This window comes from Lacerta agilis, chromosome 12 (assembly GCF_009819535.1).
Source record: "Lacerta agilis isolate rLacAgi1 chromosome 12, rLacAgi1.pri, whole genome shotgun sequence".
Taxonomy (NCBI): Eukaryota; Metazoa; Chordata; class Lepidosauria; order Squamata; family Lacertidae; genus Lacerta; species Lacerta agilis.
Window position 1 is genome coordinate 52,998,974 of NC_046323.1, and position 27,842 is coordinate 53,026,815.

Consider the following 27,842-nt stretch of genomic DNA (forward strand, 5'->3'; position numbering starts at 1 on the left):
CATTTAGTTATTTAGTTATATAACTTAATAACTAAATGGAGAGTATGAGAAGACAGTAAGAGTAAAGAAAGAGAACTACAACTGTACGTTACGTTAAAGAAATTAAACAAGAAATACAAAAAGGACAATTGGAAGTTTTGAGATTGAATGATATGAAGTGTTGTAAGATAGGTGAGAATAAATGTGTATATGTAAGATGTTTGAAGGTGTGGATGTAATGTATGTATGTAACTATGTTAATGTTTGGTGTTTTATTTGTTATGATTTTAAACAATAAAGAGATATTTCAAAAAAAAAAAAAGGCAGATTTCAGTACAGCACAAGCGTAAAGGAAACCAGCAGCATAGTTGCAAAGCGGTAACAAGGAAGGGGGGAAAGAAAAACCACCCAGGCACAGTCCGAAAGCCTCCCGACGACAAAAAGTATTTAAGAGACAGCAGGAAGCAGTGAAAGTGACACCCTTCCCTTGAGAGCTCCAATAGAAAAGGTTTTTCTTATTTCCACTGATGGTAACTTCAGACGACCACCCAGCCAGCTTCCTTGGTCCAAGTGCAGAGACCCTTCTTCTGCGGGAAGAAGAGGCTGGGTCATCTTGGTGGCCAACCAAATATCGCTTGGTGGCTCCCTCTGCTGTGTGGCCTCCCAGGCATCAGTTGCCCCGCACCACCGTCAGATAAAATGCCACCCCACGCTGCCTTTCATTTATGTCGCTCTTTGACATGGTGCTTTTGATGACCGCAGGCTGACCTTAGCGCTGCAAATCTTGAAGGAGAGTAAGTTGAGTGAGCCTTCTGCCCGTAAATCATGGGCTCAACCGCTGATCTCCACGCTAAGGCAGCTGAGAATTATTTGTGTCTCAAGAGTGGGCTTGTCGGAGGGCTATCCTAGTGAGGACAGACGTTTTTATGGGGGTAGATTATCGGGGGGGGGAGTGGGTGCGGTAGCCACAAAGGAAGTGCCTAGATAAGGTGTTGATGTAAGTGGAGGAATTTAGAGTGGTTGTGGGAGCCCAGGGGCAAGTTAACCCTGGGGGTTAGCTTCCCGGTCTTCCCCTGCTTCCATGTAGAAGAGAAAAGTTTGGATTTGATATCCCGCTTTATCACTACCCTAAGGAATCTCAAACAGGGCACCATAACCTGGAAACATCCTGGGCAGCCCTTTTTGATACCTCTCGCTCCGCTTCCAACAGGTCTTCGAAGCCGCTCTGGCCTGGGTCAGGTACGACCGCGAGCACCGAGAGCCCTTCTTGCCGGAGCTCCTCTCCAAAATCCGCCTGCCTCTTTGCCGACCCCAGTTCCTTGCGGACCGCGTCCAGCAGGACGACCTCGTCCGCTGCTGCCACAAGTGCAGGTGGGTATGTGAGGGCTGAGCTGCCTGCAGCAGTTCCTGGAGGGGAATCACAATGAGGAAGCACATAGGACAGTGGCAGGCCCGGAGCCCCAAACTCGGAATCCCTTTTCCACCATGTAGGCAAAAGAGAGAGGGAGTTTTCCTCCAGGTGACCTGGCCAGTGCATATTGTGGAAGTAAACACAATGTCCTCTCTCTTGTATCTCCTCTGTCCCTTAAGCTCAGGGCAGGCAATGGGCTGTGCGAGTTTTGTGTCATCCAGTGTCTTGGTCCGTGTTCACCATTCAGACAGGCAGGTGGTGGAATTCTGGGATGCATCGCTGCAGACATTCCCTGACAGAGAATTCTTCTGCAGATAATAAGTCCACTGCATGCAGGAATTTGGAGGCAGAGTTAACGTGGTGGCTGGTTGTTTGCCCACTTTTAGGGTAGATCTACACACAGGAAAAAAAACCCTCTATAAAAAAGTCAGAAATTAAATCGTTATAACAAAAAGAAAAAAACGCTATGGAAAATCGCATAGAAATTTTCTTTGCTCTCCAGTGCCACCTGGTGTTGCATGTTTATAAAGCATTCGAAATACTCTTTTTTTGACTAATGTAGCTGAGTCCTCAGTCTGAAGTGGCCCAGTCCAGAATTACACTGCACCGCCCTCATTCTGCAGACTGTGGAGCAGCTCTGACAAAGCGTTATGTACAAATGAAAATGGAGTCGCCTGAAGGGAAGGAACATGGCAGCGGCTGCCCAACTTCGGGAGTTCTGAGTTGTAGGTCTCATTCGCACATGCATTCATAGCATAGGTGCTAAGTTCTTGCCTTGCATCAGAACTTAGGTTTTTCTTGTTAAATGATTTTTATTAATTTTCAATTACAAAAATGCAATATGCACCATATTATATTAATACCAAATAGCAATACCAATTCAAATAAATATCAATTACATAGCCCAATATAAATGTTGTGTGGCTTCCAACGTGCTGTACTTCAAGGTCTGATTCCTTTTAATTCTGCCTTCAGACTATTGCTCAAACCAAATACAATCCACTCTTGATAAAATCCATTGTACCACAGCTACAATAATTAACTTCAGTTCGCATTAACACATATAATTATGTGTAAATTCGCAAGTGAAGTTCTCCTTTCTTTTCCTGTATGAGGTTTTAATTTTCATCAATTGTCCCTTTAATTCTTCATCAAATATTTTGTCCATATTACCGTATTTTTCGCTCCATAAGACACACTTTTTTCCTCCTAAAAAGTAAGGGGAAATATCTGTGCGTCTTATGGAGCGAATAGTGGTCCCTGGAGCTGAATTGCCCAGGGGCCAAAAGAGGATCATGCTTTTTATTTTACAAAGAGAAAAGGGGGTATTGAAAGGACCCTGCCCAGCAGCTGATCAGCAAGAGATCGGGAGATAAGAGTCCCGGCTCCCTTTCAGCCCCGCCCTCTTGCCATGCTCTCCTTTGTTGAATGTGCTGCAGAGGGAGGTTGTTTGTTTCCCCAGTGACATGTGACTGGCTGATTAGATTATCTGTCTGGAAACTGTAGAAAAGGCTCCCTTTCCTTTAGAAGCTGCAGAAATGTGAGTTGAACCCCATAAAAACGGGGCTTTTCCTCTTTGCTTTTCCCCCTTTGCAAGAAAAGCTGCAAAACTTTTAGCTGATCCTCAAAAAAAACAGGGTTTTCCCGTTTGCAAAAAAAGCTGCAAAACTTTTAGTTGATCCTCCAAAAAACAGGACTTTTAGAGGAGGAAAACCAGAAAAAATATTTTTTTTGCTTGTTTCCTCCTAAAAACGAGGTGCGCCCTATGGAGTGAAAAATATGGTTATTTCTGATCTCCTTGTGCCTTATGGCTTAGTTGACTCAAAGTTACTCTGGAGAGATCTCTCTTCGTTCTCAACTCTTCCGATTGCGGCTGTCAAATTCCACTTTCGATTTCAAGCAGGGAGTCACCCAACGTCCTGCCAAAGCCCTGGCAGGCCTCCAAATTCCCCCCTCCGCGTCCAATCGAAACAATTAATTACAATTATTCGTAGAAGAATGATCTGGTGTCCCGCCAAAGCCCCGGCAAGTCTTCAAAGTCCAGTCCCTCCTCTCCTCCATCGGGGGAAAGTAAGAAATTAACTCCGCAGAGGCTCCAAGTCTTCTTTTTTACAATTATGCCAAACGTTAATATTTTCTTCACACAGTCCCATTTATCATTATAATCCATATCTATGCTCCCATCTCCTTTCTTCTTCACTTCATTTTTTGGCATTCGCAAGGTTTGGTGAGTCATTTATGTAACAAAAGATTTATAATGAAGTGATTGGCTCCCCCCCCCAACACATACCATATTGTTGCTCAGATGAAATCATCTATCCAAATAAAATCTGAACTGTTTCAGTTCAGCAGTCCTCAGTCTTGTCCCATCATTACCAGCACACGTCTGTGCATTAATCCTAATTAATCTCTTAATGAACAGAAAAACCTCTGCTCTTAATGGTGGCATTGGAGGGTTACCAAGAGGCGAAGTGCTTTTGTATCCAGCATCTCCCCGCCTCTTACACAGTGCCTGATTTACGTATAAGCTAAACAGGCTATAGCTTAGGGCCCCACACTCTTGGGGCCCCCTAAAAAAATTAAAGAAAAAAAACCTGGATGCACATTTCCAAAATGTAAGATAAAAAACAAATAAAATGAAACCTACACACAGCAACAGTGTTTTGTGTTGTGTAGGCTCCTATGATGTAAGTCATGGGCCCCGCCTGCTAGCCTGCTCCCTAAAATATCACTGGTTTGCTCCTTTCTATATATAGGGTACCTACATTCTGCATGGACTGGTTGCAAGGCAACATGTGGAAATAAATTACCATATAGCATATATTCAGCACAAGAAACAGTGACATTTTGTTGTTGACCAAGGACAGCTGGACATAGAAAGGGCCCCCTTACCTTCAGTAGCTTAGGGCCTCATCAAACCTAAATCCGGCCCTGCCCTCACATCCATGTGGGAGCGAAAGCCATGTACCGAGACGATCCACAAGGGAAACTCCCCCCTGGGCCCTGGGGGGAGTTTATTAATGATAATTGCCCTCTATCATCTTTGTTTATTGCTTCGCCAATGGTCTCCGCTATCGTGGGAGCTGTGTCATTAAGGAAACCGGAAACCGGATGTCTGCAGCAGTACTTATGAACTGCCACCATTGAAAGGCTTTGAAAGGGGACACAAAAGCCCTGGCCTGTGTTTGAGATGTAGCGTCTATTTTGACAAGTCACCACATTAACTTTGCAGCCAATCAGGTGATAAGCATGCATAAGTGAGCAAGACTTTGCCTGACATCCAGTGAGAGAACGTTTTGTTTAAACAGGTACCCTGCAGGCAAGGAAGCACATTAGGCCCTATTAATTACATGCTCTGTTAATTTGTGTAATAGGCTACATTTCAGCCACGCAAATGCTTGAGGTTAATATGCACTCGTTCGCTGTCCCCAGTCCAGGCAAGCCAAAGGCACTGATCATTTTCAAGCATATCTTTTAGCCAGGCAGGATAATTGGAGTTGTTGCTAGGGAAAAGGTGTGGCCTGGGAGGGTCCCCTGTGGCCAGTAATGGGGCTACTTTCATCCTCCCAAGATTGGGGTTTCCCACTCCTGATTTTGCACTTCCAGTCAGCAAAGCATTCTGCTCAGGTAGATCATTGCCATGCCCATTTTACTTAAGCTGCTCTGAGGTGCAGGCTGTCCATAAATGTATGTGAAACATGCGTAATGGATGCTAAATTTCTGGTTTTGAACTGAACCCAAATGTTGTGGAAATAGGGTTGGATTTCTTGGAATGTAATAAAAAGGAAATTGGGAATTTGGAATAGAATGAACTTGTCACTTTTAGGAAGAATATCAGTTATACTGTAAATATATACTCTTATAAAACTGCAGGTTATTACAATAATCCTGCTAATGTTTTTTATCTGTTTGCAACTTATCTGTAAACATTCAATAAACCGTTTCCATTCTTTTATAAAAAGTTTGTTATCTTGATTTCTTATTCTTCCTGTCAAGTTTGCGCCATTTCTGCTTATTCCATAAGTTTTTGTATCCGTTCTTCCTTTCCTGGGACTTCTGCTTCTTTGCACTTTGGGGGCAAGTAACATTCTTGCTACTGTAAATAAATTTTAATACAATGTAGGTAGTTCTGTCCCTATAATTCCCAAAAGAAACGCTTCTGGTTTTGTTTTGTTTTTTAAAAAAAAGTTATTTTGAACTTCCTTTTCAATTCATTATACAGTGGTACCTCGTATTGCATAACCTCCAGGTTACGGAATCTTTGGGTTACGGCCGCGGCAAACCCGGAATTGGTTTTGCCACTCGCATGTGTGTGCAAAAGCACTCTGTGCATGTGCAGAAGCACTCTGCAGTGCTGTTGCGCGTGCGCAGAAACGGTCCTCCGGTTATGAAATTTTTGGGATACGGCCAGGCCTCCGGAACGGATCCCGTTCGTAACCGGAGGTACCACTGTATATCATTTCCCATTTCGATTTCAGGGACCTCGTGGATGAAGCAAAGGATTACCACCTCATGCCAGAGCGGCGGCCGCACCTCCCGTCTTTCAAAACCCGCCCCCGTTGCTGCACCTCCATCGCAGGCCTGATCTATGCCGTGGGAGGCCTCAACTCAGCAGGTATCTTTCAACTCTGTTGCTTGTCAGGGATGTGCAGGTGAAACTCGAAAAATTAGAATATCGTGGAGAGGTTCATTTCTTTCAGTGATTCAACTTAAAAGGTGAAACTAATATATGAGATAGACTCATGACATGCAAAGCGCGATACGTCAAGCCTTTATTTGTTATGAAGGAGAAAAATGATCATTTCCTTAATAACAATTTAAACAATTTATTTAACTAAAACAATAACATCATAGCATATGTATCCATGTTTGTTAACTGATGTTAAACGGTTAAAAAAAAAAAAACCAGACTGAGTTTTAGCACACATGAAAAACTTTAAACAAATCCTTATTTCCTGATGAGTAGCCTTTGGACTATAATGTAACTTAAATAGAAAGCTATATTTAGAAAGCTTTATCCTCCAAAAGCATTTTATTTTAAAAATCCGATTTAAATCTAAAGAATCCGATTAATACATCCATCAACCCTTATTTACACTGTTGAATTTATCTTAACACTGCCAACGTTTTCAGGTGTGCACAATTTCCCCCCATATAGTCAATGAACATTTTCTAATCTTCTCCAAACGTATGTTCTTCTTGTTCTCTAATTCTATACGTTAAATCTGCAAGCTGCGCATATTCCGTTTCCATTCTTCTTTGGTTGGGACCTCACTCGTTTTCCATTAGGGGGTTAACAAAACGCTGGTCGCAGTAGTAGCATACACAAACAACCTTTTTTTTGACACCTGGGAATTTTATTCTGAATTCTCCCCAACAGAGAGGACTCTGGGGAATTTGTTTTTTTTTGGGGGGAGTACTTTTAAACATTTTTTTTCCAGTCCATTATAGATTATTTCCCAATACTCTTTTACCCTTTTACAAGTCCAGTGATGACCACTTTTTAAAACATGAGCAGCAAATTTCTATGCAGGCGACTCCCTGAACGTGGTGGAAGTCTTCGACCCCATTGCCAACCACTGGGAGAAGTGCCAGCCAATGACGACGGCTCGCAGCCGGGTGGGCGTCGCCGTGCTGAACGGGCTCTTGTACGCCATTGGTGGATACGACGGGCAGCTGAGGCTCAGCACCGTGGAAGTCTACAACCCAGAGACAGATTCCTGGTCCAAAGTGGGAAGCATGAACAGCAAACGGAGGTGAGTGAAGATGGCAGGTGCTCACAGGTGGGAGGGAGGAAACGTTTCGGTCAGGGATCAGCAACCTTTTCCGGCCATGGGCTGGTCCACCGTCCTTCAGACCATGTGGTGGGCCAGACTATATTGGGCGGGGGGGGGGGTGAACAAATTCCTATGCCCCACAAATAACCCAGAGATGCATTTTACCGTATTTTTTTTGCTCCATAAGACACTTTCCTTCCTGAAAAGGAAGGGAAATGTTAGTGCGTCTTATGGAGCGAAGGCTTGGCTCCCGCTGCCTCCCCACACCCCCGCCACATTTGGCAGGAGGTGGGGAGCGGCAGCGGAGATGTTGCTGGATCCTCCCCGCACCTCTGTTCTGCGAACGGAGGCTGTGGGAGGATCCAGCAACGTTTGCTTCGCTCCCCCGCTGCCTCCCCCCACCCCCGCCGAGTTCTGCGGGAGGTGGGGGTGGCAGCGCAGATGTTGCTGCATCCTCCGCTCTGCGCCACCCGCCGATCCCAAAAGCAGGCTTTTGGGATCGGCGGCAGGGCGCGGAGTGGAGAAAGCAGCATTCCCGCTATTTTCTCCACCACCTCCCCGCCACCAATTGGTGGCGGGCGTGGGGTGGTGGAGAAAGCAGCGGGGATGCTGCTGCTTTTGGGATCGGTGGCAGGGTGGAGAAAGCAGCATCCCCGTTGCTTTCTCCACCCCTCGCCCTGTGTGCCAATCCCAAAAGCAGGCTTTTGGGATCGGTGGTGGGGCGCGGGGTGGTGGAGAAAGCAGCGGGGATGCTGCTGCTTTCTCCACCACCCCACGCCCTGTGCTCATCCCGCTTGCTTTGAAGGGAGCTGGGGACAGGAGTGAACGCCTGGTCCCCAGCTCCCTTCAAAGCAAGTGGGCATTAGCCCTCTGAAGGGGTGCGTGGACCCCTTCAGAGCGGCTTATCCCCGTTTTTTTTAAGGGAGCTGGGGAGAAGGGGTGAGCGTTCACACCTTGTCCCCAGCTCCCTTCAAAGCAAGTGGGGATGAGCCGTCTGAAGGGGTGCAATCCAGTTTTCCTGCCATCTACAGCAGGGGTCAGCAACATTTTTCAGTCGTCTACCATCCCTCAGACCATGTGGTGGGCCAGACTATATTTTGAAGGTAAAAAAATGAACAACTTTCTATGCCCCAGAAATAACCCAGAGATGCATTTTAAATAAAAGCACACATTCTACTCATGTAAAAACACCAGGCAGGCCCCACAAATAACACAGAGATGCATTTTAAATAAAAGCACACATTCTACTCATGTAAAAACACGCTGATTCCCGGACCGTCCGCGGGCCGGATTTAGAAGGCGATTGGGCCGGATCTGGTCCCCAGGCCTTAATTTGCCTACCCATGGAATAGGACGTCCCAATCGGAGAAATGTTGGAGTGTATGCACTATCCCCTCCTGTTTTTCCCAGCAATAGACATTCAGAGGCACCAGAGCTCTGAATGTGGATAATGCCCATATTCATTATCCTACCCCTGGTTTAGCTCTCCACAAGATGAAATCGGAAACCACTGTTTTTCAACAAAGGTGTTCGTTTTAGATCAGGGATGGGGATCCTGTGGCTCTCCGGGGGCTGCTGGACTGCAGCTCCCATTACCCCTGACATTTGGCCACATTTGCCAGGGATGATGGGAGTTGGGGTCCAGCCACATCCTCAGGTTCTCTGCGCCTGTTTTAGATGCCAGAGGCAGTGTCATGATATAGACTGGAGAGTTTCTCTGCCTCGTCACAGCAGAAGCAGCTGGCAAGAGAGAAGATGAGTTATGGGATCTTTTAAAAAAATAGTTTTTGAGTTGTGTGTCCTTGTTTCTCAATGTGATCCTTTTACATGGTTTTGTATGTTTAGTGGCATTTGATGCATTGTGACTTGCCGTTGTTTTTATTGATTATTGTTTAGTAATTCTTTATTGCAATTGTTAAATAGTTATTATTTGCTGATGCATAATTTTACTGCTAATATTATATTCTAATGGGTTATGGTGGAACCTCAGCTCCTGAATGCCTTGGGAGTCAAACATTCCGGCTACCGAACAATCAAAAACCAGAAGTGATTGTTCCGGTTTTCAAATGTTCTTTGAAAGCCGAACTTCTGTCATGGCTTTCGATTGGCTGCAGGCAGCTCCTTGGCTACCGATTGGCTCCTGCAGCCAATCAGAAGCCACACCTTGGTTCCCAAACTGTTTTGGGAGTCAAACGGACTCCCAGGATGGATTAAGTTCAGGAACCAAGGTTCCACTGTATTGAACATTGCTTTATTTGATATAAATTGTTTATTTGAAAGTTACATTTTTATTAGGACTTTTTTTTTATCGGATCAGGTTGTTATTAGGCGTGTGATCTTCGCTCTCTATTTTGTTTTTTTGTTTTTGTTCAGCTTGTAAACCTTGTGTGTAGCAATAGAGAAAGGCAATATACAAATTAAAAGAAATGAAACAAAACAAAAATCTCTGGTACTCTTGCAGCACTTAGAAACGAAGCAAAGTGAGCCTCACCTTTTACAAACATACGGGTGAAACTCGAAAAATTTGAATATCGTGGAAAAGTCCATTTATGTAAGCAATTGTTTTCATTAGCTACTGGAGTTTAATATATGAGATAGACTCATGACATGCAAAGCGAGATGTTATTTTGCTTGTTATTATTGTGATGATTATTGTGATGATTATGGCACGCAGCTGATGAAAACCCCAAAGTTGAGATTGTTAATTTGGGGTTCTCATCAACTGTACGCCATAATCATCACAATTATAACAAACAAAGACTTAACATATCTCGCTTTGCATGTCATGAGTCTATCTCATATATTAGTTTCACCTCTTAAGTTGAATTACTGAAAGAAATGAACCGTTCCACGATATTCTAATTTCTCGAGTTTCACCTGTATGTGTGCACGCCTTCCTTTATCTGTGTTAGGAAAATGCTCTGCGTGAATGTCAAGCTGGATTCATTAGTTTAAATTGGAGCCCTCAAGACTCCAGTTCCCATCAGCCCCAGCCAGCACGTCTGGTGGTCAGGGGTGATGGGAGTTGGGAGTAGAGCAACGTCTCGAGGGTCACAGCTTCCCCCTCCCCTGCTCTATCCGGTACTAAGTCCAGGGAGGCCGGCACTGTCCTTCTGCCAGCCTGGCGGCAGTTCCGGTGGGTTCGGAAGAGATGAAAAGGAAGGCCTTCGGTGTTTCGTCATTCCCGCAAGCTCACCAGACAGACCAAAGGGTTCAGAACGAGAAAGCAGAACGAGAAACTGGGCCATAGGGATTAGACCAGGGAGAAGTGGAACCAACCGGCTTGTTGCCGGAAGCAGTCGTAACACCTGACCCTTGTTTCAGTGCCATGGGGACAGTCGTGTTGGACGGGCAGATCTACGTCTGTGGTGGATATGACGGCACCTCGTCCCTCAACTCCGTGGAGGCCTATTCACCTGAGACGGACAAGTGAGTACATAATATTATAATAACAATTTATTATTTATACCCTGCCCATCCGGCTGGGTTTCCCCAGCTACTCTGGGCGGCTCCCGACAGAATATTAAAAACATCAAACATTAAAAACTTCCCTAAACAAGGCTGTCTTCGGATGTCTTCTAAAAGTCAGAGAGTTGTTTATTTCCTTGATGGGAGGGCGTTCCACAAGGTGGGCGCCACCACTGAGAAGGCCCTCTGCCTGGTTCCCTGTAACCCAGGCATGGGGGAACTCGGCCCTCCATCTGTTTTGGGACTACAACTCCCATCATCCCTAGCTGACAGGACCAGTGGTCAGGGATGATGGGAACTGTAGTCTCAAAACATCTGGAGGGCCGAGTTTGCCTATGCCTGCTGTAACATCACTTCTTGCATGGAGGGAACCGCCAGAAGGCCCTCGGAGCTGGACTTCCGTGTCCGGGCTGAACAGTGGGGGTGGAGATGCTCCTTCAGGTAGACTGTGGAGTATATGTCTGGACATCTCCCTGCCTCTAGCGTCCCAGTCGCAAGGTGTGCTTTGAATCCTTCACCTTAAACTTGGCTGCCACTCAGTTCTTTTCATTTTCTGTCCTCTTGGAAAGGTGGATGGTGGTGACCCCGATGAGTTCGAACCGCAGTGCAGCTGGCGTTACCGTATTTGAAGGCAGGATATTTGTATCTGGCGGGCACGACGGGCTGCAGATCTTCAACAGCGTGAGTTTTTTGCTCGCCGCACCTCTTACCTTTTTTCCCCATTACGCTGTTTCTTTCCTGCCTTCTTTGGAGGGCTTATGGCAGGCTGTGATATCCTTGCTTTCCATCCTTCAGACAGCCCTGTCAGGTAATAATAATAATAATAATAATAATAATAATAATAGTTTATTTGTACCCCGCACATCTGGCTGGGTCTCCCCAGCCACTCTGGGCGTCTTCCAACAAATATTAAAATACATTAAAATATCACAGATTAAAAACTTCCCTAAACAGGGCTGCCTTCAGGTAGGCTGGGCTGGGCAGTAACTTGATCCCACAAGTTTGATATTGAAACACAACACGTTGGCTGTAGGCTTTGCACAGAGGCTCCAGGGCACGGGTCGGCAAACTAAGGCCTGGGGGGCCGGATCTGGCCCAATTGCCTTCTGGATCCGGCCCGCGGACAGTCTGGGAATCGCCGTGTGGATCAGCATGGGGATTCTGATCGTTTGGGCTGCGCCATTCCTCCCTCCTGCGCCATTCCCCCCCTTCCCTCACACACACCATGGCGGCGCCTCCTCCCTCCCTCCTGCTGGCTTCTCCCCGCCCTGCCTAGAGGAGGAAGGGGATTGGCTTTTGTTGAGCTGCGGTTGGCTGAGCACCATTTTAAGCAGCCCTTCTCCGGAGCCAGCCCTTATGCGGTGCTCATAGTCCCACCGCACCAGCCCCTGCCGCTCGCAAGGCACAGGTAAGCTCGCCTGGTGCTGTGGAGAAGGATGGGGAGAGTCGTGGGGGGGTGGAGGTTTCAAAATATAGTCCAGCCCCTGCTGACCCCTGCTCCAGGGTATAGAAAGTGGGCATGACCCAGTTTTGTTTTGAAGGACAGAGCCAACGAAACGTTTCCTTGGCCGAAGCGTCCGGGTCCCTCTCTAGTCCCATTGCCCCTGCTGTGCATCGTGACTGTGATCGCCCAAGAAGGCTCTGAGCACTAAATAAATCATTCCACCCCCCCTCCATGTCACCTTCCAGGCTGTTTGAATTTGCTTTCCAGAATCCAAATCTTTGGTTTTTAAATCTTGGGACTCAGTCATCCCTCACTGCTAGGGTCATTTAAAAATGTACACAAAAGATACTCAGTTGACGCCTAAAAAACGTTAAGCTGTGATAGCACCAATCATATATACACAGGCACAACTTTACAAGGTTGAATTTGGTTGTCTGCAGGTCCTTCCTCGGATATGGCATTTGGAGACAAAACCTAAATCTGCAGCTTTGTAATGTCTTGGGACCCACCCGCAAATCTAGCATCAGTTATCATTATTATTATGATTAGAGATTTGTATACCGCTCTGTACTCACAGGTCTCAGGGCGGTTCACAATAAAATCACAATATAAAGACACAAAATACATAATTAAAATAAAAACAAAAACAACCCATGCTGTCCTAGAAAGCCTCACAAAAACATGGCTTCAGAAAACTGAATATTTAGAGAAAAGCTGATGTCGCTAGATCAAGTTCGTCAATTTTGTTGAAATAGTTTGAACCAGATTTTGAACAGACGTGCAATAAACTGTTCCTGTTTCGAATTCCATTGTGCTATTACACTCGTCCCTTGGAAGTTGAACGGAATCCGTTCCGGAAGTCCGTTTGACTACCAAAACGTTCGAAAACCAAAGCGCGGCTTCTGATTGGCTGCAGGAAGCTCCTGCAACCAATCAGAAGCCACAGAAGCCCCGTCGGACATTCGGCTTCCAAAAACAGTTCGCAAACCGAAACAGTCGCTTCCGGGTTTGCGATGTTCGGGAGCCAAAACGTTGCGGGAACTAAGCTGTTTGACTTCCAAGGTACAACTGTGCCTTCCTTGCTGGGTTGTGCAAACTGCTGTTCCGAATAATACTTTTCAAAGGGTGGGCTAGGGGGCACTGGGGATGGGTTTGTGAAACCGAGGGGGCAGTTTTGGGTCCTCCCCCAAAAAAGTTTGGGAAGGTGGCAGCAGGTGGTCCTGTGGGGTTTGGGCTTGCTTGCTCTCCTGACACCCTCACCCTTCCTTCCAGAGAGCCAGTTTGGTGTAGTGGTTAAGAGCGGTAGACTCGTAATCTGGGGAACCGGGTTCGCGTCTCCGCTCCTCCACATGCAGCTGCTGGGTGACCTTGGGCTAGACACACTTCTGTGAAGTCGCTCAGCCCCACTCATCTCACAGAGTGTTTGTTGATGGGGAGGAAGGAAAAGGAGAATGTGAGCCGCTTTGAGACACCTTCGGGTAGTGATAAAGCGGGATATCAAATCCAAACTCTTCTTCTTCCAGGTGGAGTACTACAACCACCACATGGCCTCGTGGCACAACGTCTCCAGCATGCTCAACAAGCGCTGCCGTCACGGGGCCGCCTCCCTGGGCAGCAAGATGTTCGTCTGCGGCGGCTACGACGGCTCCGGCTTCCTGAGCATCGCCGAAGTGTACAACTCCATGGCGGACCAGTGGTACCTGATCGTCTCCATGAACACCCGGCGCAGCCGCGTCTCCCTCGTGGCGAACTGTGGCCGCCTCTACGCCGTGGGGGGCTACGACGGACAGTCCAACCTGAGCTCCGTAGAAATGTACGACCCGGAAACCAACCGCTGGACGTTCATGGCCCCCATGGTGTGCCACGAGGGAGGGGTTGGGGTGGGGTGCATACCGCTCCTGACTATCTGAGCGGAGGGTGGGAGGAGGCACGGGCCTGCGCCACCTGCAAGCCAGGACTTCCGGAGCCAGGGGCCCCGCCTCGAAGGGGTGATCTGCGGAGAGACTCGACTTCTGCCGGGAGAGGTACATCGGTTCCAGGTGCTTGGGCCATCGCCGTTTGGGAAGCGCACAAACAAGCCCCATGGACCAGAGCCCCGTGGGCGTTGAGCGGGGTCCCGCAGTGTCACGAGAATTTGGAGATTTCAGCCCGTGTGAATGAAGCCTCACTCGCCTCTTTCTCCTGGGCTCTGCCAAGCTCCCAGCTGCTTTATGCCGTGCCTCCGCTGATGCTGCCTTGATCCCCTTGTGATTGTGTCGTGGGTGTAAGTCTGCTTAGGTCAGGTGGGCTTTCCCTGGAAGTAATAAGATGCTTCTGTCGTTGTGCCCCTTGAAAGCTGGAAAGGGAGCTCCCTTCTCTTCTAGGGCGAGAACAGTGTATTGGCCAGGAAAACACCCACGTCTTTTATTTCGAGGTCAACACAGAGGTGCAATTACCCCCCTCTCCCCCAAAGAAAAATGAAGTCATTTTCTGCAGAGAAACACAGTTCAGGAAGAGTCTGCCGCTTCCTACACCTGGCCACTAGGTGGCACAGATGCACATGCAAAGCTCTGTTTGATGGGTTAGTCTCCATTTGCTCCTAAGGGAAAGATAGCTCCCCTCTTGCGTTCTAGCTGCGTGCAGAAAGCAAGAAAAAAGGGCCTTGTGTATTCAGAAACGGAAAGGTAGGGCCACAGCGCAAGGAAGGCTTCGCAGCCTTTTGCCACCGACCCACCGCCGAGGAGAATGCCGTGCCGTTACGGGCTCTGTGGAGCTTTTGGGATGAGGCTTGCATCCCTGAAGTTCCTGGAGGGTTGTACTTTTGCATGCCACAGCCTTAAGCGTTAAGAGGGAGCTTGTAGCATAATGGGGCCCAATCCTGTCTCTGAACAACTCCGAAACAGCAAATCAGGCTGTGCGTCGTCCGAACAGCAGTAGTTGCCTTGGCATCGTCAGCGCATCCATGCAATTTCCTGGAAACTAGATGTTTGGGCTGGGCACCGCTATTCCCACAAAGGTGTCCCTGTGCTGCTTGCGGTGACCGTTCACATCAAATCAAAATTCTCATCCCCAGATCTGAGATTTTTGTTTAGACAGGAAATGCCCTTCCACTTAGGGCTATCTTCGGAGACACACAAACCTTAAGCCAAAAGCGTATCTGATTTCTGATGGGGAGGAAATGTGACCCCGTCCTTTTGTTCTCGGGGGTTTTGAGCTCTCAGATGGTGGCAGTTTGTGCCTTGCACGCTGTCGGGAGTCTGTTTTGATAGCTGTTTTGATAGCTGCTGTATGAGCGAGGGGCTAAAAGGCCAGGGAGAAACCTGTGAGTAAGGATAAGTGTACACAACCAATTCTTACAGGAGCAGCATTTCCCCTTGGTGGTCCTTCACCCCCCCCCACCTTTAAAATTCTCAGCTGTTTATCAGCACAGAGGCTACTTGTTATTCAGAGCAACACCTTCCTTACTCAAAATCTAGATTCGGCTCTGTCCTCCGTCTATGCTAGAACTATCAGGTTGCCAAACTTCAAGCTGGAAAAAGCTGCGTGTCTTCCCTCTCTTTCTCTCTCTCCACCTTTCAAGGAACTGGCAGCATCAAAGCCAAATCGAGGTACTGTCGAATGTGTGTGTATGTGTGTGTGTGTGTGTGTGTGTGTGTGTGTGTTTTCAAAACCACTGTACTTTAACACGGTGGCAATGAGTCAGCTCTGCTGTTCCCCCTCCATCATTCTTCTGTCTGAACATTACACCACTCCAGTTTTGCACAAAGATCGAAAGGCCAGCTGGATCCTCTGAACCCCCCCTCCTTCTTCCCCCCCTTAAGTTAAACGGGCTGTGCCCCCATCCGTAGGTAGCTTTTAAATACCCGTTAGAGCTCCTTCCATTTTGAAACGACTCCTGCCACCGACACTCCCGTTGGGGCAAAAGAGATTCCGACACCCGACCTTGAAATGAGACGTTTTCGCACGAGTGGCTCAGAGGAACTTAACTCAGTTGCAAGACTCGCGAGTTGAAAATTGCAGAGGGAGGTTGTCGGGAGCGAGTGTTGAATTACGTAGCCTGGGTGCGCTTGGGATTTCCGTAGCCTGTGATTTTCTGCATGCCCTTCGTCCACGAACAGTGTTGTGAATTTCCATAACCGCCAGGAGAAAACCGGTTTTGGGCAGAAACTCGAAACGACGGCGAGAGTCCTGGATCGAGAAGGGGCTTCTGAGCATATCGGGGAGCCTTTCCGTATAAACGTAACAAGGCCATCCACTTGTGTCAATGTGAAATCATGTACTAAAAAAAAAAAAGTGTTGTCCGTTCTTGTGGTGGTTGATGAAATCCGAGGCAGAGTGAAGGTTAGGTGACGATACCTCTGCTCTCCCTAGTCCAAATATATTTAACTTGAAAGAAACTTTATTTCTCGGCTGCTTGGTCGTTCTTTCCTGTTTTGTGAATTTGGCTTGCCTTCGGCGTGTTTTGCCTGCGCCAGTTTGCTGAAATCATTCACACAGGTTCAGAAGTCACCGCAGAATTACGTGTCACACTCGTTTTTCCATAACTCCAGATAAATGAACGTTCAGGGCCATAGTGTGTACATTCTGATCTAAGTGTGGAAGTTCCTCTGCATGGCACAGCATTTTCACCTCCTGGCCCAAACTAGGCTTCGTCACTGCCCTTGTCCATCAATAGGAGTATAGCATCTAGATCAAGGGAAGTAATAGTACCACTGTATTCCGCTCTGGTCAGACCTCACCTGGAATACTGTGTCCAGTTCTGGGCACCACAGTTCAAGGAGGATACTGACAAGCTGGAACGTGTCCAGAGGAGGGTAACCAAAATGGTCAAAGGCCTGGAAACGATGCCTTATGAGGAACGGCTTAGGGAGCTGGGTATGTTTAGCCTGGAGAAGAGAAGGTTAAGGGGTGATATGATAGCCATGTTCAAATATATCAAAGGATGTCATATAGAGGAGGGAGAAAGGTGGTTTTCTGCTGCTCCAGAGAAGCGGACACGGGGCAATGGATTCAAACTCCAAGAAAGAAGATTCCACCTAAACATTAGGAAGAACTTCCTGACAGCAAGAGCTGTTGGACAGTGGAATTTGCTGCCAAGGAGTGTGGTGGAGTCTCCTTCTTTGGAGGTCTTTAAGCGGAGGCTTGACAGCCATCTGTCAGGAATGCTTTGATGGTGTTTCCTACTTGGCAGGGGGTTGGACTGGATGGCCCTTGGGGTCTCTTCCAACTCTAGGATTCTATGTCCCCACCACCACCACCTTGTCCAGTGACTCCCATTCCTGTTTTCCAAGCCCTGTGGCTCCTGGCAACCATCCCACAGCGGCTTTTCGCAGGCATGTGCCCAAAAAGCCGATCTGCTGGTCGTTGTGAAGGTACGTTCATGATGTCCTCTGGTACCAAAACCAAACCGCCCACTCCCAGGCTCTCACACTCTCCAGGCAACTGTGTTCAGCAGGGATCAGACTGAATAGGGCTTTTAAGAACAGAGGGACTTCGGGAGGAATCGCAATTGGGGGAGATGTATTTCTTGTCTAACAGAGCCTCTGACATTGCTTCTTAATAAAGAAGCCCATGACCTTGTAATTTGTTTGATGTGTCCTCTGTGGTGGTTGCAGGTGTAGGGACCTGATGTCTTTACATCAGGCATCCCCAAACTTTGGCCCTTCAGGTGTTTTGGGACTACAGTTCCCATCATCCCTGACCACTGGTCCTGTTAGCTAGGGATCATGGGAGTTGTAGGCCAAAACATCTGGAGGGCCGCAGTTTGGGGATGCTTGCTTTACATCAACCACAGTACATAGAATCATAGAATTATAGAGTTGGAAGGGACCCCAAGGATCATCTAGTCGAGCCCCCCAGAAATCTTTTTTGCCAACGTGGGGCTCGAACCCACAACCCTGAGGTCCATTGAGTGCATTGAAGTGCTTGATGCTGAAGCAGGGAAACTTGAGTGGGGGAATAAAATCTGGTCAGAGCCCGGGTGGGGAAACCAAGGGTTCAAGCGATGGAATAGGCATGTTGACTTTTTTCTTTTAAAAAAAGTCTCCCAAGAGAAGCCCCAAAAGCAGGAATGCATCCCCAATCTCTGCTGGAAGAAGATTTCCACAGCAAGGAACCATCGACGTTAAGCGCCTTGACTTCTAAGCCAGAACCAGTTTGGCTTCCTGGAAATAAACGCACGGGAACTATTTTGTTAAAACGTCTTTGCCAGCAGTTCTGTGTCGAGCTAGCGGCACATGTCTGTGATGGATTCGTGCCAGAGAATGTCCTTTACAAAGAAAAGGAGGGCAGGCAGGTCTTGCCTCGAGAGGCTTGCAGTCTAGAAAAAAAGGAGGCAACAGAGGGAAGGGAGCCTCTGCTTTGCATGCAGAATATCTGGAGGTGTAGCCGGGAGCAGGTCAGCAATAACTCACATGGTGTCAGAGAAATTAACTCTCAAAGAATCAGGACAGTTGCACAGCAACTCTTCCCAGTAGATCTTGCCCCTATGAGGCAGTGGGGGGGGGGAGACTGAAGGTGGGACTTTGGCCTGATCCAGCACTCAGGCTCTCCTTATGTTCCCATGCACAGTCCCAGTCCAAGGCAGCTACTCTTTGCTAGTTGTTTTCCTTTAAAAAAAAATATTTAAAAGGCTACGCAGGCAGAAATCACACAGGCAATGTCAGCCTCTAGTTTGGCCCTAAGTTCTCTTGAAAAGAAACATGGCTCTTTAAATTGGTGTGTCTTCTCTCCCCCCCCCCCATGGTGAGTAAAAACTGAGGGGTGCCAAGGTGCCAGGCGGCAATCCAACCGGTGTGGCTTAATTATTTTCTTTCACGTTTTATTTAATGGCAGAGAGGAAATACCGCGTGTTTTCTCTCCTTGCGTGAACTCGGCGGACTTCGATCTTGTGTGTTTCAGCAATGAGGTCTGTTTGCTTTTGTAAGAAGAGGCCTTGTAATTTTGCCCAGGCTTTCCCAAAGAGAGGAGCGCAGATACTCCTTTGATGCTGACCTCCCTATTTTGGAATTTGTCCTGCAGAAGAATGGAAGAACTGGGCCTTCGGCTTTATCAGAGAGACCTCGATGCATCCATTCACATTTCCTAAACGTCTTTTGTATGCGGGTGGCGCTGTGGTTTAAACCACAGAGCCTAGGGCTTGCTGATCAGAAGGTCGGCAGTTCAAATCCCCGCAACGGGGTGAGGTCCCGTTGCTCGGTCCCAGCTCCTGCCAACCTAGCAGTTTGAAAGCACGTCAAAGTGCAAGTAGATAAATAGGTACCTCTCCAGCGGGAAGGTAAACGGCGTTTCCATGCACTGCTCTGGTTCGCCAGAAGCGGCTTAGTCATGCTGCCACATGACCCGGAAGCTGTACGCCGGCTCCCTCGTCCAATAAAGCGAGATGAGCGTCTCAACCCCAGAGTCGTCCACGACTGGACCTAATGGCCAGGGGTCCCTTTACCTTTACCGTTAAATGTCTTTTCTCCTGGAAGTTTTTCACAGAATCACAGACTTGTAGAGTCGGAAGGGACAGGGAGAATCATCGAGTCCCACCCCCTGCAATGCAGGAATCTTTCATCCGATGTGGGGGTCAAACCCACAACCCTGAGATTAAGAGTCTCATGTTCTGCGGACCTATTCTTATCCCAACATAAATATACCAGTGCACTCGCAACTCTCTGGGAATTTCCAGGAACCCCCAGGGGGCTCACATAAAAATCAGTTTCGCTTCTGACAAAGTCGCCGGAGGCTTGCTGGCATCTGAAATATTTTTTGTGTGTTTACAAATATACCCATTGTGGATAACCCAGGGTCTGGTGGGGGGTCCTGAATCGGTCAGGGGTTCGGAAATTCCCATGGTCACCAAAAGCCGTTGAAAGAAACATAAAGACGAACTTCTCCTTGTCTTTGGAGACAGACGAATGCCAACAAATTGAGGACAGATGAAGATATAGTACCAAACAGTCCAACAGACATCTCCAAGTTAAAAACAATGTATGCATTTATATGCAGACCACCTGAATAGATGCATTTTGGTACACTGTAGATCAGGGGCAGGCAACCTAAGGCCCGTGGGCCGGATGCGGCCCAATCGCCTTCTCAATCCGGCCCGCGGGCAGTCTGGGAATCAGCATGTTTTTACATGAGTAGAATGTGTCCTTTTATTTAAAATGCATCTCTGTGTTATTTGTGGGGCCTGCCTGGTGTTTTTACATGAGTAGAATGTGTGCTTTTATTTAAAATGGATCTCTGGGTAATTTCTGGGGCATAGGAATTCGTTCATTTTTTCACCTTCAAAATATAATCTGGCCCACCACATGTTCTGAGGGATGGTAGACCGGCCCATGGCTGAAAAAGGTTGCTGACCCCTGTTGTAGATGGCTGGAAAACTGGGTTGCAAAATTCGGAGAAATGCAAATTTCAAGGGAACAGCTGTGTTCTGGTTCAAATATTGTTTTGTAAAAAAAAAAAATGCAGATTAGGCAGATTTGCCTATAAATGAACCAAGAAAAAAACACACACCAAGAACTGTGGCCAATAAAGTTTCAATAGTGGGAATAGTCCCTACTCGCAAATCAATAGTAAATTATGACAAAAACTAATCCATTCAAATGCACATATTCAAACAGAGATTAGAAACTCAAACAGAGATTACAAACCCAAACTCACAGGGATATGTACAACACAATAATCCATTACAGTATTGGAAATGAAAATCTTTGAATAGAGGCAAGTTCATGTTAGTCCGTAGTAAGGTATGATGTGAAGATCTTAGTTTCAATCATTGAGCAGGAGTCAGAAGTCAATTATGGATCAGAAACCAGGACAGGGCCTTGCTTTCATGTATTCACCTTCATCAGCTAAGTTTTAAGGGGTTGTATAAATATGAAGAAATCGTATAAGTTTATCCTGTTATTTTCTACGTTTTTCAGAGATAACTAAGATCGGCGTGTATCTTGAGCTTTTCTGCTTTTTCACACCCTTTAGTTGTTATCTCTGAAAAACGTCCTTAAGCAGTGCCCTATATCCCACGGGTGGCACTGTGGGTTAAACCACATAGCCTAGGGCTTGCTGATCAGAAGGTCAGTGGTTCGAATCCCCACGACGGGGTGAGCTTCGGTCCCAGCTCCTGCCCACCTAGCAGTTCGAAAGCGCGTCAAAGTGCAAGTAGATAAATAGGTACCGCTCCGGTGGGAAGGTAAACGGCGTTTCCGTGCGCTGCTCTGGTTCGCCAGAAGCGGCTTTGTCATGCTGGCCACATGACCCGGAAGCTGTACACCGGCTCCATCGGCCATTAAAGCGAGATGAGCACCGCAACCCCAGTGTAAGACACAACTGGACCTAATGGTCAGGGGTCCCTTTACCTTTACCTTTATATCCTTATTAATTTTTGGGTACCATGTTTATCCAGCTGCATAAATATTCCTTTCCAAGGAATTGGCTCAAAGAGCAGAAGGAAGTTCTCTCCCTGCTTTGCCTTGTATCTGCTCCTACAGAAACCAAAAGCCTTGCATGTTATCCTAGCTCAGCAATGCACGTTCCCAAGTGGATTCACTGTTGTTTTTAGGAGGGTGTGGGTGGCTGGAGTTTTCTGCCAAGTTGATTGAGCAAGTTCACATCCTCACGCAGTTTGTTTTTTTGATCTGGGGCTTCTATCTCTGTCCCGAGAATAGAGAGCGTGGCAGCAGGGTTATCTTGCTCAGGCAGGGAAGAGGATCGGCTATGGAGCTCCTCCTGGTAGGGGCGATATTGGGGGCCCTCGGAGGCTCCGCAGCGACACTCCCGGGCTCAGAATCCCCCCCGGCGCTGCTCCCCCGAAACATAGCCAGGATGGCGGTCGAAGAATACAACCAGGAATCGGGCGGGCAAGTCGTCTTCAGGCTGTGGAAGATCAGGAGCACACGCAAAACAGTAAGTGTGGCAGGGCCCCGATTCCCTGAAATGTTCTCCTGTTTAGGGATGGCCAGATCTGTCACTTTCAATTTCTTTCCAATCGCATGTTCAGTGCCCCAGATGAAAATTCAGCACTTTTCTTATATGCACATTTCCTCTGTTTCTCATTCTTCCATTCTTAAATTCGGTTATCCATTTTTGCAATAATAATAATAATAATAATAATAATAATAATAATAATGTCCTGAAATTTCATCATCACTTTAGTGCAAATCTCTCCCAATAAAGCATATTTTTTAATTGGCAGTTTTGAGTAATGTGCACCTTTTTGCAAAGCAATTGCCTGTCATTTACAACACAAAGTGCAAGGACAACACGCAAGCTTGTCTTTCTAAAGAACTTTTGACATGGAATTTTTTATTTTTTATTAAAAAAAATTGAGATCAATTTTTGATCTCAGGATCCCAGCAAGGGAAAAACTGGGGTGGAGGGTAGGACTCTACATTTGTCTTTGCGCTATAAGAACTTGTAGACTTTGGCTGCTGTGGAAAAAGTAACACAAACAGTGTGTTTCCAGAGGGATGGAGGGTCGAAAAAGCTTTTATCTCATCTGGTGGGTTTTTGTTTCCTATGCTCCACGTCACCATCCATTTCAGCTCAGGGAATATGGATGACTTGTTATATTTTGGTGTGTCACGATTTCTTCCTCTTATCACTTACTGTTCACTTGCTTTGCGTGTGGCGTGGTGTAATGTCCTGCTACTACAACTTTGGGTTGTTAGTAATGGTCATTGTGGTCATTATAGAATCATAGAATCGGAGAGCTGGAAGGGACCCCAACGGTCATCTAGTCCAACCCCCTGTGATGCAGGAACTCATGTCGCAAGAAAAAAAAAATGTTTAAAAAGGAATAGGAGTTCCAGGCAATGGGAGGTTCAGAAATGTTGTGAATGCAGAGGATGTGTTAAATTTATAAATAAGATATGTAAGATGGATAATTATTTGGCAAAAGAGTTTAAAAAGGAAAATGTTAGAAGAAAAAAGTAATATGGGGATTAATTGGCAATAACTGTGAATTAGGGTTAATCTGGAAATCAATGGGGGGGGCGGAATCGGGGAAGTCTGTAAAGATGTTATGTGCAAAGTAAAGTGGTTAAATTGGGAAAGAATTTGTTGGCAGCCCCAGTGGGATGGGGGTTTGTTTTGTTTGCTCCCCTTGGTGAGAGAAAGGGGAGTATGGAAAATTTAATCATGTGTTGTAATTTGGTTTTAATTGGAAAATCTTAATAAATTTTTTTTTTTTATTTTTTTAAAAAAAGGAATAGGAGTTCGTGGGGAAGGGCTGGAGTGGGGGTTGAGGAGGGGAACCAAAAAGCTGATTCACATTAATGGTTTCAAATGCAGAGGGAAGGGGCAGTGAACTAACTCCATTTTAAGCCGCTAATCCGAACATACCTTTAAATTCAAACATATTTTCTAATCCTATGAGGCCATGATAAATCTGTTAAGTGTTCGCATCACCGCATATCTTTTTCCTGCCTTCGCTCTTAAACAGCCCCCGTTAAAACTCTCTGTAACTCCATATGAAGCTCAGCAACTGGATTCCTGTTAACTCTTTGTTTATGCTGCTTTTATCAAAAAATGCAACCATTTCCCTGGCGCTCCAGTGACTCACTGGCTCGCTCATTCCCCGTTGCCAAAAACATACTGGGAGATTCTGGAGGAAGACTGCCTGGGGCCCAGCTGAGGGAAGAAGTCATTTTCTTGTTCATCTTATGCATCAGTGAGAAAATGCTTCTGAACTTTTCCTGCGTCCTTCCAAAAAGGTAGATTGCAAGCTCCTTGAAGGCAGAGACCTGCCTCTCTGTCAGGAGCGAGCCAGCAATAAATCACACACAGTGAGTGGAGTTAACTCTTTATTAGAAGAAACAGGATCTGCTCAGGAGTGCCGGGCCTAATGAGCACAGCAAATCTTGATGGGTATGTCTTGCCCCGATGAGGCAGTTGTGGAGACAGAAAGTCTCTGCCTTTCCACTGCTGCCTAAGTCTTCTCCTTTCCCGGGTCTTTTGCAAGCAATCTGAGACTATGCCGGCATGCTTGTCCTTGTATCTTCCTATTCATGCCTCTCCTGGTTCTCACAAGAGACTAGGGCCCTACAAGATTCGACATCTTTCCGCAGGGCCTGCAAGACGGAGCTGTTCCGCCAGACCTTTGGTCTGGGCCCAGTCTGACCCCCTTCTTTCTGTGGGACCCTGTATGTAAGTGGCCCCTTGGCTATTTCTATCGGCCCATATGGGACCAGCACGGGTGGCTGGGCCTGGTGAACTTTTAATTCCTTTCCCCTACTGTTACGATTCATGGGTTCCCACTTAATTTTATTTTGATTTTAAATGTGATTCGAATTGTATTTTAATCTAATCGTTTGATTTTGTGTTTTTAATGTATTATATATTTGGTGTTGGCTGCCCTGAGCCCGGTCTCGGCCAGGGAGGGCGGGGTATAACTAACAACAACAACAACAACAACAACAACAACAACAATTATTATTATTATTATTATTATTATTATTATTATTATTATTATTATTATTCTGTTCCATAGAGATTTGACTGGGGGGTTCACTTCAGCATGGACTTCACCATCAAGGAGACCCTCTGTCAGAAAACGGGCAAGTACAGGATTGGAGACTGCAAACACAAACCGAATGGGGTGAGTGACGGGGTTGGGCTCTGGTCGTAATACCTAAATCATGTGGTCCTGCCTCCAGATGCTGTTGTTGCTGCTGAACTATAACTCCCACTGTCCCTGGCCATTGGCCACATTTGCTAGGACTGATGGGAGTTGGAGTCCAACAGCTTCTGTGGGGGTGCACAATGCAGGTCCCACCCACTGGCGGAGGAAGGTGGGTGCGGGCCTCCCCGGGTGCCATCCCTGAGGGGGGGTGATATTGCTGCCCTGCCCCCCTGGGATGTTTGCCATGGGAGGAGCCTCCCTGGGACACTCGTGCCGCCCCCAGGTGCACACCATGTGCACTGCTCCGGGTGCCGGAGCAGCTAGCTCTGCCTCTGGGTCTCCCTCCTTGGTCTAGAAGCTGAGGCTTAATCTTAAGAATCCTGAGCCAGTGTGGTGTAGTGGTTAAGAGCGGTGGACTTGTAATCTGGTGAACTGGGTTCGCATCCCCGCTCCTCCGCATGCAGCTGCTGGGTGACCTTGGGCTAGTCACACTTCTCTGAAGTCTCTCAGCCCCACTCACCTCACAGAGTGTTTGTTGTGGGGGAGGAAGGGAAAGGAGAATGTGAGCTGCTTTGAGACTCCTTCGGGTAGTGATAAAGCGAGATATCAAATCCAAACTCTTCTTCTTCTTCTTTTTCTTCTCCTCCCCAGACTATCAGGGATTGTTCTGCCGAGGTCTCAGTTCATAACTTCATGCAAGATTCACCGCTGACATCTGTGAATTGCCACCCGTTGCAGGTGAGCTGTTTGCCAGCTGAACTGGGACCATAAATGGGATTACTGGGAGTGCTAGGCTAATTTAGGGTTGCCATACACATCTGGAATCTTCCTTCCTTCCTTCCTTCCTTCCTTCCTTCCTTCCTTCCTTCCTTCCTTCCTTTCTTTCTTTCTTTCTTTCTTTCTTCCTTCCTTTCTTCTGCCCTTCATCCAAAGATCTCAGGGTGGTTCACAACATACAGTACAGACCCTCCAAGTGTCCCTATTTTCCAGGAACAGTCTGGGATTTACAGAATCCCAGTCCCAGTTCCTGATTTGATCCCAGAATGTCCCGCTTTCCCTTAGGACATCCCTATTTTCCTCGGAGAAATGTTGGAGGGTTTGAACATACGGAATGCTCCAGTTGCATCTCTGTGCTCCCCGTTTTGTTTTTGTTTTTTTATCTCCAAACGGAAGCTGAAGAAGACCTCCGTTGACTCTCCCTCTCGTTCTTCCGAATCTTTGCAGGCAAACAACCCCAACAGCAGAAACGCCAGACCCCAAGCAATGGCGGCCGCCCAGCCCAGAATATTTGTGGAGCAGTACTTCCCATCTTCCTTTTCCACTGCAGCTCTGACAGCCCCCGAAGAGGAGTAGAGGCACCCCCTGCCCTCTTCCGCTGAGCTGAGGGTCCCTCTCAGAGTTGGGGTCTTTCCGAAAGCCCTTTGGTCCCGTGGACACCTATCGTTGATTTTCCAAACTCGTTCAGCTGGTAGAATATTACTGTAGACGTGTGGTATCCAAATATTGTTAGTTATTCTAGGATGCCACTGAGGTTTTTGTGCGTTTTAAATGTTGCCTATTAGCAACGTACAAACGGACCGCTTATAGACGCAGACTTTCTTTGGATAAATAGAATGATACTTGGGATGACTTTATGCAGAATACACGAGCTTATTGATAAAGGAATTTGTATTGGGATAATACAACTCTACATGTTTGTATACTAATGTGGGGAAATGTAACTGACATTTTTAATTATTTTTATATTTCTTCACTTTTTTTTCTTTTTACCACTTTTTAATAAATGGAATTCTTCTAATAAAATAAGGAAAAAAATATATCATTGATTTCCTGAACTCATCTGGCTGCTAGAATATTACAGTAGACTCGCCATAGCCAAATGTTATGAATATTCCAGGATGCCATTGAGAGGTGTGTGTGTTTTAAATGTTTCATTTTTCCATCATCACCATAGAGGGTTTGACAGCATAGCTGTCAAGTCTCCCTTTTTTGTGGGAAACTCCCTTATTCCAAGCCGTTTCCCGCTGCCATCCCTTATTGTTGATATCCCTTAAATTTCCCTTATTTCCAGGAAGGAGAGTTGGACTCCTTGGGTCCCTGCATTTCTCAGCCCTGCCTGCCTGCCTACCTCACAGGACTGTTGTGGGGATTAAATGAGGACTAGGACCAGGGAGCTCCTTGGAGAAAAAGGTGGAATATAAATACCTAATAACAAACAGACAGACAGACAGATATATAAAGAAGATAAAATAGACGAATGTTTCTCGGCAACAGGTGCTCAGATTAAGCATTGCTGCCCCTAACTGGAGGCAGAGCAGAGCCAACCTGGCCAGAAGCCATCAGTGGTCCTCTCCTCCTGCATGAATTGGCCCAATCCTTTTCTAAAGCCATCCAAGTTGGTGCCCATCACTGCTCCCTGTGGCAGGGAGTTCCAGAGGTTAACCGTATGCTGCGTGAATAAGTGCTTTCTTTTCTCTGCCCTGATTTCTCTTTCCTGGGAGCTCTTTCCTGGTGTAAATTAATTTGTAGCCTGGGGGGGGGGGGTTACTGTGGTGTGGACTGTCCCTGAGAATCGTAGACTGTCCCCAGGACAGGTGAGGGTGCTGATCCCTTATTTTCAAGTCTGAAACTTGACAGCTATGTTTGACAGTCACTTTGATATCATAGACCAGGGTCTCCCCAACTTGAATCTCGTGGATCGTGGCCTTCCTAAGCGAGCCTGAAACAGTGGCTGTTTTTCATCTTAGTGCAATAAATATTTTTTACAACTTTGGGTTTCATTGGTGTCTTGTAACACTGCGTCAACACCTGCAACAGAGCATCGGAAAGGCTCAAATTTTACATTTTAATGTGGTCTCTGGTGGCAATTCCTGTGATGTTTTGCCACAAATTGCTCATAAATTGCTTTGAGTGTCTATTACAACTCAGTTTGCAGGTTATCTGCAATAGTCACTCATGGAAACCTTCAATAAAAATGCAGTTACAGGTAGGTAGCCGTGTTGGTCTGCCATAGTCAAAACAAAATAAAAAATTTAAAAAATCCTTCCAGTAGCACCTTAGAGACCAACTAAGTTTATTCTTGGTATGAGCTTTCGTGTGCATGCATGTGTGCGTGTGTATCTGAAGAAGTGTGCATGCACACGAAAGCTCATGCCAAGAACAAACTTAGTTGGTCTC

At 46.7% G+C, this 27,842-nt stretch overlaps 2 protein-coding genes across 3 annotated transcripts in view; both read left to right on the top strand.

Annotated features, from left to right (window-relative positions):
* KLHL18 (kelch like family member 18) overlaps nt 1-15,203 on the top strand; it is a 38,853-nt gene extending 23,650 nt beyond the window's left edge. Inside the window, exons 5-10 of one of the 2 annotated variants that reach the window (XM_033166318.1) lie at nt 1,190-1,350; nt 5,869-6,005; nt 6,909-7,146; nt 10,492-10,596; nt 11,205-11,316; nt 13,603-15,203. In XM_033166318.1, coding sequence (XP_033022209.1) covers nt 1,190-1,350; nt 5,869-6,005; nt 6,909-7,146; nt 10,492-10,596; nt 11,205-11,316; nt 13,603-13,989 — 1,140 coding nt within the window. In that variant the 3' untranslated portion in view covers nt 13,990-15,203. The remainder of the gene's footprint in view (nt 1-1,189; nt 1,351-5,868; nt 6,006-6,908; nt 7,147-10,491; nt 10,597-11,204; nt 11,317-13,602) is intronic. The other variant, XM_033166319.1, reaches the window with a different exon arrangement.
* Nucleotides 15,204-21,680: 6,477 nt separating this feature from the next.
* On the top strand, nt 21,681-26,388 carry LOC117056156 (cathelicidin-3-like). The gene is made up of 4 exons (XM_033166328.1): nt 21,681-21,949; nt 24,534-24,641; nt 25,317-25,403; nt 25,890-26,388. Exons 1-4 carry the CDS (start codon nt 21,761-21,763, stop codon nt 26,016-26,018), a joined length of 513 nt encoding a protein of 170 aa, XP_033022219.1. The 5' UTR covers nt 21,681-21,760; the 3' UTR covers nt 26,019-26,388.
* The last annotated feature ends 1,454 nt before the right edge of the window (nt 26,389-27,842 follow it).